Below are 12,898 nucleotides of genomic sequence, written 5' to 3'. Positions count from 1 at the left end.
GAGGAGGAAGCTTTCACTCTCTCGCGCGCGCGCTCTCTCTCTCTCTGTCTCTCTCGCTGTTTCAGCAGCCTGAAGTTGCAGCATCCCGTAAGTCAATTGAAGTATTGCGACGAGAGCAGCGACTGAGCCAGCGCCAGCAGCGTTGATATAGTTGATGGCATGTCCTTTTGGCAGGCTGCGTTCACCGTTCAGTTCGTATTTAGACGTGCGTGCGGCAGGAACAACTCGGCACTTGAGAGCCCAGCAAAAGAACGCTTCGCGCTGGCCACAATTACTGGCGAGGGCCACCAAGTGGGCAATAGTTGAAGAGTGTTAATAAGCCAGCGAGTGTCTCGGAGTGCGTAGTGCGCGGAACACGTGCATGTCCCAAAGTGGCTGGGATTACTGGAAGACAGTCTGTCGAGCGACAGTGTGTGTGCGATTGTGTGTGTGTGTGTGTGTGTGTGTAAAGTGTGTTAAACAAATTATTTACGAAACACTTACAAGTGCTTCACGCAAAAGGATTTCATATACTGCCAGCCGCAAGTTTTGCTTGAAGGATTAAAGCATCTCCCACAGGACGAGGTAACCTAACCAGTCTTATCTCTAGCCTCTGTTTGGCCAACTTTGTTACTTCATTTTGTGGGCTGTCTTTGGTTTTCGGGCAAACTTTAATACGCCTAACTGTGTTTCATACGCTTTTCTTTTGGTTTCCCGTTGTGTATGCTGTCCAGGGAGCTATAAACTAAATCAGCCCAACGGCAGATAGTCCCCCCCCCCATGTCAGTCTCAATGTATATGGGGCTTGCGATGCCCTTTGTAGCCGAAGTCGAGAAATGTAACTTTCAATTGGTTCCGACAGAGATAATACACGGCTCGAACGTTTCGAAATGGGGCTTAGGGATATCAATGATTCATATGTTTGCTAAAGTGGATCAATTTGAGCCAAACTCAACATTTTTGCTTTAAATATTAAGAATAGAAAATAAAGATAGTTCTCGAAAATCTTAAATTTAAAGTAGCTTCAACAATGCCTCGGGAGCTTCTTTTCTAACATCATTGAACATTGGTTCGGTAAATCTCTTAATTTTTTATTTAACATTAAATTAATTAATTATGTTGGAAAAAAACATTTTAATTTGTTGCATTTGCATATTAAGAGTTTCCCAATAGCATGGCAAAAAAATAGAGTTTATTTATTTTCATATTTAGCTAAAAAGACAAATATCATGAATTGATTCGACTTTTTGCTCTAAAAAATGTTTGCAATTTAATACATTTAAAACTCACATAAAAACAACAATCCTAACAGTATAAAGGAAAATTCAACTATTTTTCGATATGCATTTAATTTATGTGTTGATTTAAACGCACATCGTACAAATATTTAAATAAATTGTGCATTTTTCAGTGCAAAGAAACGCTAAGCTTGGGATTTTCATGCAATAAATATTTATTGAAATATAAAACAAAATAATTGCCAGGCAGCTGTACTCAATTTGCAAAGTGGCACTCGAGCTTCGTATTGACATTTATCTTTCAATTATTTTATGTAATTTTAAGAAAGGGACAATAGCTCAGTCTGCCTGAAAATTATCATATATTCTGTTCACATACAATATTAAGGCGCAAAGTAAAAACGAAGGGAAATCAAGATTAAACGACAATTAATTGAAACTTATCGATAAAAGAAATAATCCAAATATTTTTAGTTTAATTAGTAAAAACAATTGTCATCATATGGGAGAGTAATAACTAGGTATGAATATATTATCTACGTCCCAATGAAAATATCTTTCATAGTTATTAATATTTAAATTAACATGCCCAGCGATTTAAACATATGTGTTTTTATGGGTTACCTATAAAATATGTAAGACTTGGATTTATTTTCGAGCAATTACTTTTCATAATGTTGAAGTCATAAATGTAGCTTTAGGTGCTCGAATCCGTTTTCTTTATAAGTTTTCTACATTTGTTTCTTGTTTTTAATACTTTAGTCGGGATCAACTGAGGTTTGATGAGAAACTTTTTAAAGTTTGGAGAGCGTATTTATATTTCGCTTTTTATTGTTTACCAAATGTTTTTTATTAGTTTGATAACAAAAAAAAAAAAAAAAAACAACTTAGTTGTTAGTTTGTTTTTAATGCGTTGATACATTTTTGTGTAGCTTTGTGCTTGGTTTGGCTGGTGGGGGGCAAAAAAGGTTTAATTTATGGGTCCTTAGATTGGCTGGGGACTTGCCTAAAACCATTCATTTCGCTCGACCCAGTGGGAGACACAAAAAACTTTTCGGTGTTGTCAACTTTTGTCACTTTTTATGCGGCACCGTGACATAAACACAACATAGTCAAGAGTGCCAACTGCAAAGGACCCTCAAGACGAGTGTAGTAGTCGTAGTAGACAAGTCCTTATGCATTTATCAAATTTTTTATGGGTGACACGTGCGCGATTCGAAGCCGTTCCGAAATCCGTTTTGCGCTGTTATCCTGTAATTGAGTTACGACTGTGTATCTCAAGGATGCCAGGAAGCCCAGACACTTGACGGCACCGCTGCACTTTTGCAGTCATATATATAGATAGAGAGAGTCTGGGAATGCGACTGATTGAAACGGCCAATGTAATTAAGGCTCAGTCTGTTGCCACAGATCTGCCGTGGCCATAAAACACGCACACAACTTTGGCGCCAATGTTGGCCAACAGGAATTAAAGCATAAACTACAATTGTGCACGTCCTGAGGTTTACGACCCTACAAAAACCCCAGACGTATAGCTCGTATGTGTGTGTGTGTGTGTGTGTGTGGTTAGGGGTAGCATGTCTCTAATATGGTTCACTTGTGCTGCAACTAAAGTTCAACTGTGTCTGTAATTTGCTTTGGTAGTCAGCGCTCGTTGTGGCGTGTAATTTAAAAAAGGAAAAAAAAAATAAAAACGAATTTGCTGTCGCTTGGAATTGGTAATCAAAATTGCGAATGCGTCGTCTCTGGTGCAACGAGGCGTATGCGCAATATGAATATTTAATCTGATAATTCCAAAATGACTAGCAATAATAGTAAAATTATATTGTTCGCATCATTGCAAACATCATTTAAGCGAAGCAATTTTAATAAAGACACAACGCACATTCAGAATGCAGCAGACACTAAACACATATGGCCTGATAGTTCTTAATAATTGTATACCGGCTGAGGGGACTACGACTCCGAAAACTTTCAAACTACTCATTTAAAGCTGGCAAAAGAACAATTTGTATGTTTCTGATTTACTGCGTCTGTTATTGTTTGATATCAAATCCGAATGGAGCATATAAAATCCTTAAGGCTCTCAGTACTGAGGCTAACTTAATCTTATTGAGAAAACCTTAAATTACTTACTTAAGATCGGTAGAGTCTATCTTTACCTGAAGGTTTCTTTAACTGACCGCACATATCCTCACACACTCTTGACTACACTCACATAACCCAATCTAACATAACTTGAGCAAATCATAAATCACGCATTTAAACTTCAACTCATCTTAAGGCCTCTCTAAACTCACAAACGTCATAAAACCTCGCAATTAACCTTACTTAATCTAACCTAAAATAACAGTATTTAACCTTCACCTTAATCTAACATTGATGTTTGACACTAGGCGAATGAGTCTTGCAATAAATTATGATTATTATTATTATAATTATTATTATTAATATATTGCAAGCACCATACATTAAATCATTAAATAGAAAAGCTCCGCTTTGAATGTTTTTTAATATAGATAAAATACGTACTCATTAATTTTTGCAGGCAGGAAATATTTTTTCATTTAACAAAAAGGGTCAAAAACGTATTTATTGATTAATGATTGATTTTATACAACTTTTAACCAGTTTTCCGCTGCTGGTTGTAACCTTTTTAAAAACCCAGCTTAAATGCTTACTCAATTCTCGTGGGGTACTCGGTAAAATGCTGCACCTATGACAGTGAGTTGATTACCAATCAATCAACTCAGTCAGGAAAAAGAGATATATTTTCAAAAATATTTAAGCTCGCGCCCCACGCATATTCGAGTGCCTTCCATTACATGTCAAATTCGAAGCCCCGCATTAATAAAGTTGTCTGGAAAGTTGTTGGCAAGGCAACTTTTCGCTAGCATAAAACAAAATATTTAATAAACATTTTGGCATAATAGGTGAACGGTTAACAGCAGCACCGAAATTACAAAAATTCCAAGAAAACTCAAGGATTTAAAAAAAAAAACATAACGAACAGCGCAGAGAACGCTGCCTAGGGCAACAGGCTCGACTAGTCCACGCATTCTCGTGGGTGTTGCAAGTGCTGCGGATGCGGATGCGGGTCTGTGCGTTCTGCGTTCCGTTCCGCTGACTTCTCAGGCTTCGGGCAAACTCATTGACAGTAGCCGCTGCTCTCAGGCCTCTGTGACCTACTGACTGCCGTGTAGCCTACTTTCCGGCGCCGGCGGCCAGGTACCAAGCGGAAACTGCGCTTATGGGCATGTCCTGGCTGTTGCTGCTGCAACTTATCCAGCATCCTCATCCTCATTTTCGTCCACATTCTCATCGTCGCCGTCATAGTGCAATGCTGTTGACAGAATTAACTGCAAGAAAAATACTTTGCAAATTTAATTAAACAAGCTGCATGCCTGCCGCTCATACAGTTCCCCTGACGTCAGCGTCCCACATGCCCACGGGCGGCAACTTATAAATATTCTCCATATGTTCATATATTTATACCCTTTAGTCTTAAGAGTATTATTAATTTATCAGGCAAAGTGCAATTCTTTCGTTCTTACACACAAACTGCATCGTTTGACTTAGCTTAATTAAGTTTAATAAATTGGTTTAGTCATATATTTTTTATATTTTGATACATATCACTGACATTGTTGTTCTGCTTTGAGCTTATAATGTTCCTTTGTTTTAAATTTACGTGCTTTATATTTTTTAGTTCGGATAGTTCAGTTATTTAGCATAAAGTCAAAGTAGCTGATGTTAGGTTAATCTATTATTATAATAGAAGCTCTAATATTTGCTCTCCTATTTAAATGAATTGCCTAAATAAGCCAGGCAACAAGGATTCTGATTGGGATAGTAAGTAAATTAAAAAAAAAATGTATATATATATATATTCTGTTATAGAGTATATTATTGTCTAGAAACTGTTATCCTCTCTGACTGATTGTGTTCATATCTCAGTCTCGTTGATTGATAATTATTCTGATGACTTCATACCGATGACTGTTTATTGTCACATTGATAAGAACTTTGTGCTACATAATTAACTTTTGCATGTGCTTGAGGACATTATGAAGTTATTTTGTCCAAAACTGACTGCTGTTCAGTTTCAACTTATCGCAAGTTCCTTAGTCTATTATCAAAATTCCAAAAGACATTGTTTGTTTCGAAGAATTCGATAAACAAGCATCGAAATGCAATCAATTTTAATTCGATGGTTGGGTATTTACCAGTTTGTTATAAATGCAAGCATCCCAAAAATAGTATAAAGTTGTTGCTTTTTAATTTTTTCAAAATATTGAAATATATGTTAAAGCTGCTTGCATAACTTACTGAGAAATAGAACGTTATTTGACAAAAACTTAATTTGCCTTGTATTATTTATCTTCTTAAGAATCATATGGTAACATTTTTAAAGATAAATATATATCGAAAAAAACCTTAACTTCTGAAAAGAAATATATGTTAACTTGTTGACAGGTGCTACTCTTAACATTTACACTTTTATCCTTTTGGTAAAGTTCGTTGCAATTGTAAATTAACGTTTCTATGCTTTCTGTGAAAATATAAATTTCCTTCTGAATTTATTTGCATTTAACAAAGCGTTTTCTTCAATCGCGTCTAGCCCAGAGCTTAAACCAACATCAATCTGTCATTTCTCTCAATTCATTGACAGTTATGACATGCCACAGGCTTATCATCATATATTTCTACAACTATCTATCACAGCCATATTTCACAGCAGTATGTAAAACTTTTGACAATCGCTTGAACTGTGAGTGGGGCCATGAAAACATTTAACTGCTATATTCATATATACATATGTTTAGTGCTTACTTTTCTGCAGTCTCTCTTTTAGATGTGCAACATAAATCAGAAATTGCTTTACTCACTGGCCCCGCCTGCTCCGGCTTCTGCCCCCGCCCTCTATGTGTCGTAAAAATATAAAAATTTTTTCAACGTTTGTCAAGAAAAAAGTTATTTGAACTATGAGGACGGCAAAGAGGGGTGCGCATGAATGTATTTGCTTTTTGGCATTGGCAGGAGGTCTAAGAAACTATTTTCTTTTCATTTCCATCTGCAAAGGCAAGCACTTATGACATATAATAGAATATATATATGCATACGAAAAATAAAGCATAAAAGAATGTTTTGCTAGGGTGAACTTACTTCTGCCCAGTTCTTAGATATCCCAAATATATCATATTTCATATTTGGCTTGAGGACTGCGTCTTTTTCAAGCCTTTAACCCTTACAATGTTTGCAAATTTAAATGACATAATTCAATTTGATGGAGTTAAAGATGCAGTTTTAGAAGGTTTAACGTTTCTTGACGCTCATTTGGCATTCACTTGGATTTTTAATAAATAGATTGTATCTACAACAGGTTTTATCTCTACTCAAATTTTACAAGTTACATAAGGTAGCCTTATTCTTATATATATCTTGATGTTTATTGCGACGATGTTGAAGACAAATACTAATATCGCTTCTAGGTCGGGCTGTGCATATCGGAAAATATCTAATTTCATTTCATTTACGAACTGCAATCAAAATATATGTATTTGCAATTTGATTTCGTGTCGAAAACAGGCAAAGCCATTTAGTCAGCTTCACAGGGGGTTTTAATTAAAAGCAAATATGTTTGCTTTTAAGTTAGCAAAACCAGACAAACATTTCATGGCCATAAAGCAAAGGTTTTACGATAACCAAACCACGCCCATTGCCACAAAATGTTTGTTTAGTTTCGGTAGGGGAATGCAAATGTTTACCTGGTGAAGCATTCATGCTATTTTTGTAAATTTGCTTACATCACTTTTATGTGCATTTTATATTGTAACTTTATGCAAAATAAATGCCGGGTACATTAGGTTTTACAAGTTTATGAACATGTTTAACCATAGGCTAACAGCGATGTGCATTAAACTACGCTTTGTGGGATTTCTTTATGGGATTTAACTAGCAGTTAATATCGAAGTGCCTGTTAACAACCCATTATTGCATAAGCGAACTGACAGTTAAAAAACAAGGTCTACCATATATACGAGTCGACCTAATTGAATTAGGTTTGTGTTTATAAATTCATAAAATTTAATTTAATTTCATTATGGTGTTTTAATTGTTCTTAGCATTATTAAAAAAATGTTAAAGAAAATATTTCAAAAAGCTGGCATTATTTTTGTATAACATGCAAATTTAATTCTAAAAATAGTTTCGGTTCGATTTCTCTACGTTAACCTAAGCTTAAGATATTATTTTCATTATTTTATATTATATTATATTATATACTTTTTAACTTTCACTTTTTCAATCAAATTACAAACAGACTTTTATAAGGAATACAAAAATAAATACAAATTACTTACTTCAAATAAATATTCTTTATCAGAAGCTGTTATTTTAATATTCGTTTAAGTTATTTATGAATATATGTAACATATTTTATATGAACCCCCGGCCGGAATAAAATAATATGATAAATCGCATAAATACAATTCAATTTCTTGAGCTCCTAATTTTATGCCCAACAAATGGCCACGCCCAGCCATAAAGTTGCAACATCTGCCAAGCGATAATCAAAAGAAAAAACCTACATAGCAAAGTGCTTATAAATACCTATATACATAATCTCATTTGGCAACGTACAATGATTTCTAATGCGCTGTCTTGTCTTTTTTTTTTGTTTTGTGCTGTATTCATAATTAGATTTTTTATTCTTTTTATGGGGCGTGGCATTTGCTGAGTTGGCATTGCCACGCTGATGTACTCAACGCATATCTTTGCGATTATGCGGGGCATTGCAGAGGCGAGGAAATAAATTATGGATTTCTGGCTATTATCATGGGAGAAATGATTTACTCTCGAGATTTTAATTCAGTGCAAAAGATTATTTATTTCTTTTTATGCCTTTTTATTAAAGCTATTTGGGGGCCATCTTCTTAGTACCATCCATAAGTATTTAAATAAAATTGGATAAAGATAGATTTGTGTTTCATTTATGCCAAAAAAATTATATAGATTTTGCTAGTCGAAATTAATAGACTACCCATATAAATAATGCACATAATTTATATATAAAAAAGGAAATTTAATTAATCTCAAACTTAACAAGTTCTTTTAGTAAACTCTTGTAATACAAAGACTATTGATTATGCGAATGATATTAATTTTTGTATTACATTTATTTTTATCTTATTATATTACTTAGTATATGTAGAAAACTTTAGCCAGCATTATAAGATAATACTCATTCAATTTGGAATTCTTTCTAGAAAATAGTTTTGAAAACCAAGTTTTATTATTATAATTGTTATTCTCGTTATCATTTTAAAATATAGAGAACTTTTGTTTTAATCAAAAAAGCGTTCTACGTATACTTAATACTTTGCGCTTAGGTATGTTTTGTTAAAGTGCCTGGAAATGTTTCAAGTATTATGCAAAAGATTTGATGTTACATAAATTAAAGACTTAAAAACAGAAAAGTCACCAAAGCCATCATGAATCTCGCATGAAATTCGTGTAAAAGTAATTCGTGTAAAAGAGAATTAGGTGTAATAATGAATTTGAATCCAAGCAACTTCTATCCGTGCACAATTTGTGTTGTACAAAGGATAAATAAATCAGGTTAACTCATATAATGCTCAAAATAAATTGACACATCACAGATCAGATGAATCAAGCTTATATAACATGCTGCCAATTTGTTTGCCCTTGACTGCAGGCAAATCAGTTTGTTGCAGTTGTTCGCATAATCAATTTTCTTTGCTGTCGTCTGATATCGACTGATAAACTGATTGGCTTTGGTTTTATGGCCATGTCTCTGCTGTGGACAATGGCGTTTTGACCTTGTTGCGCTGCTTGCAGCCATGGCTTACTGACACAAGCAAATACACAGACAAACTTCCTGGCATTGATTTTGTCTTTAATTTGGTAGCCAAACAATGCGAGATGCAAACTTGTATATTTATGTCTGTTCTGTTTGATCAGTTGCCAGTGCCCTTTCCACTTTTGCGCTTTTCGCATTAGTTTATTTCCCTTGTTTTTTTTTTTTTTGTCTTGTTTTCTTAACTTGTTGTACCATGTTTTTAGTTTGCGCAATGCCGAACTTTTAGCCAGGCATCCAGCTAGTTGCATTGTTTTGCGAATTGCTACCGAAGACACAGACAGACACATCAGTTAGCGTAGCTAACTTCCAATTTTAGAATTGATTAAAAGGAATTGTATTCAATAAATTTGATATGATGTGTTGTTAGAGTTGTTATTAAATCTGCGATATCCACATATTCTGATTGTATATTAAATGTATACTTAATCGAGTACTTTTCTTATTAAGAAAGGGTTTTTTAAAATTTGGAACTCTCATCCCATATTGATTAACAGGTATTGCCCACAATGTTCAATATCTTTTATATACCTATCAATCTATTGGGATTTATATGTGAACAGGAATGTGCAATGGTTTTAACCGAATGTTGAAGTGAAAATTGTTCAGTCCTTAAAGTGGCAATCCATGAAAGCATCAACGAGCTGTTGATTGACTGGAAGTTGAGGCCAAAAGTGCCAACAGCAGACGGCGCACAATGCGGCTAAGACAAAGCGCGAATCAAAAGCACTCAAACACGCCCTACTCCTATCCTGTCCGACCGCTTTCACCGCCCTCTGACTCTTCGCAGTCGATGAATGAAAATTTCCGACGAAGCAGAGATTGATGACGCACTTGAAGCTGTGCCAGCTTCAGCTGCCTGCACTCGTTAACATGTCCTTGTACTCCTACTCGCACTGTCACTGGCACTCACTCGCATAATAATATATTCACATAGTCTGACTAGTCAGATATATGGACGGTGAGTCCTTCAGTCCTTGCCAGTTGATTAACCTTCAACTGAATGGACCTTTCCACAGACTTTGTCGTCAGCTCACCGCACTTAACCAGCATTTTGTTATTTTGACAGCGAGCACATGGCCTGGTGCCTAAATTTGGCCTCAATGCTAATACCAGAATGCGCAAAAGTGCGGCCAAGTAAAAAATTTGCATACCATGCAAAGTGGTAGGAAATAAAAAAAAAAAAATAAGAAAGAAAATAAAATATCATCGTTAAATGCCCTGCAAGTGGCAACGATGCCCATTCGACTGCTGGCCATAAAAATGCCTCAACGACGTGATATATTCCTGCCGGTATATAAATTTGTATATACGTATGTGTGTTTGTGTGTATTGTGCGTGAGTGGAAAGCTTTTGATAGAAGCTTCCTTTTTTTTTTTTACTTATTCTGAACCACTGTGCAATTTTCTTAAATGAATTCTCTTGGTTTTACGGTTTTCATCAAGATCTTGACCCCATACTGAGCCAATTTTTTTTCAATTGACGGGGTGAAGCTAGGAGTTTTATTCTATCCTCCTTCCCTCCTGCACCATAGATCTATTTTCTCTCACTCCCTTGCCCACTTTATCCCTTGCTGACCCTCTCGTGGTCATTCGCATACTTTCCTATGGATTTTCGAAAGTTTAGCTATTGATTACACATTTCGTGCCCTTTGGTAAACTATTTTTAATTTTATATAATATAAAAATTTAGTTTGTTGATTAATAGGAAATCGAACTTAACTTTTTCCCTATAATAGCAATAAAATGTTTACTTGAGCGGGATGAGATCTTATCAAGAAATAATCTGTGTAGATCTTTATACTTAGAAAATAGTACTTTCTAAGCTCGTAAACTATATCAAATGTTAAAACATTCACTGTTAAAGTGTTCTCTATTATAATAAGCCAACCATTGAAAAGTCCTTCATAAGCTCTAAGCTTCTTTATTAATGAAATGCATTAAAGCGGTACTAAGAACATGATATTTTAAATATTCGGCAATATCTGGCAGTCAGAAACAGTTTTCCTTATAAAAAACCATTTAACGAAACAACAAAAAATCTAATTCGCAATGCAATTTGAATAAATTTCTGTCACAATCACGCAAAACACATAAATTATGTCTAGTACAACTATTTATTATTTCAAATTACGCGAAAATCTAAATGTTGACCGTTGAAAGTGAAACAATTTTTCTTTTTGTCTTTCGAAGAAGCATTTGTCACTTTTGCATCTAAGGGCGCGTGCTATTTATTTGATACCGCAATTTTTGGCCATTTCTTTGACAATCAATCAGCACAATCTGAAAGAACAAAAGTTTTTCCTCATTCCACACAAAGCAAGCGCTCATGTTTAATGTGGGTTGACTGAAGAATTTCTTTCAAATTTTCCCCAAACAACATGGGGCACTGCCGAAGCAGCTGTCATATTAACATATTTGTGCTGGGTCTCATGTTATTATATATTTGATTCTGACAATACCCACTTTTACATATTAAATTAATGGAATGTCGAAGTCGAATATATGCGAATTTTCTTTTCTGTTTATTGAATTTATGACACCCGCACTGCTCCCTACAGCTGTTGTCGGAGCTGGGGGACTAACACACTAGAGATGTGCACGTTGAAAAAACACGACTTTAACGAGCACCATCAATATATTATACTCACAGTAATAAAATTATTATTTTTTCAAAATGAAAGTATATTTTCAAATTTTGTGTTAAAATATATAAAATACATTTCATTTTGTAACAATATTTATTTTAATTCAGTTCATGGTACGACATCGCGTCACAAGAAAATAACACGCAATCACCTCTAATTTGGGGTAAGAAATTTTGGAAGGAGACAATTATAACTAATTATTTACGAATTAAAAACTAGCTAATTGGCATTTATAATTCCTGCTTGGGGTATTTTTTTTCAATTACTAGATTAATTTTCTCTAAATAATATATTAAATAAATAAAGGTACTAAGAGAAGTACATCTCAAACTTTCATACTATTCATCTTCAAAAAGATTAGGATTAATAGCAAATGATTATTTCATTTACAGAACCCTGAAAGTATGCTACAAGATTTTTGAAATTAAATCTGGATTAAAATGAAGAACAGTATAGTTTTTAAAAAATTAGACCTGGACCACAAACATATTAGATAAAATTAACATATATATCGAATGCGTTGTTTAAACACATTAAAAAATATTGCCTACTGCAACGAGGCCATGACCCACATATTTTTATGTATTGCACTCACTTCTAAGCAGTTACATTACTTTTGATTATAACCCAATTTCGGTTTACGAATTACTTTACAAGAACCACAACTAACGCGCCAACCAACTATTTCATTCCCTTTGCAGTCAAAGCACCAAAAGGATATGCAAAGCAAACCAAAGGATGCGGATGAGTTATTCTGGTCTTCGCCCTAATTAAAAAGCATTTCGCGTTGTGTTTTTGTCTAGTGCCATGGTCTTATAAAGTGAATTTAAACATAAAGTAAATGTAAATAATAACAATTTAACATTAATATTACAATTTTTTGATTAATTTGTGAATTCGCATTGATTAACTTATAATAGTGAGTGGCTAATTGAAATTAACTTGGGCATGCGGCTGCTGTTACCACAACTGTTGCATGCAACATGGATGGCGAAAATCGGATTATATTAAATGTGGGCGGCATTAGGTGAGTGCAATATCTAAATATCCATTTAATATCATATTCAAATCATGCTTAAATATCTAAATATATGATTTACGTCCCCGTGAAACATATCTTTCCTGTAAGCTGAGAATGCCCAAACTTGAAGAAAT

General features: G+C 34.5%; 1 protein-coding gene across 9 annotated transcripts in view; it reads left to right on the top strand.

Annotated features, from left to right (window-relative positions):
* Shawl (Shaw-like) overlaps positions 1-12,898 on the top strand; it is a 103,649-nt gene that overhangs the window by 17,757 nt on the left and 72,994 nt on the right. For 6 of the 9 annotated variants that reach the window (XR_011416645.1, XR_004304513.2, XR_004304512.2 and 3 more), the window contains exons 2-3: positions 12,445-12,586; positions 12,664-12,770. Coding sequence is in view for 2 of the 9 variants with exons in the window: in XM_032437974.2 (XP_032293865.1) it covers positions 12,727-12,770 (44 nt within the window). In the remaining 7 variants the exon portion in view is untranslated. The other 3 variants (XR_004304509.2, XR_004304510.2, XR_004304511.2) reach the window with 3 other exon arrangements.

Source organism: Drosophila virilis, chromosome 4 (genome assembly GCF_030788295.1).
Source record: "Drosophila virilis strain 15010-1051.87 chromosome 4, Dvir_AGI_RSII-ME, whole genome shotgun sequence".
Classification (NCBI taxonomy): domain Eukaryota; kingdom Metazoa; phylum Arthropoda; class Insecta; order Diptera; family Drosophilidae; genus Drosophila; species Drosophila virilis.
The sequence above is the reverse complement of the archived record's forward strand: the minus strand, read 5'-3'. Positions and strand labels throughout refer to the sequence as shown.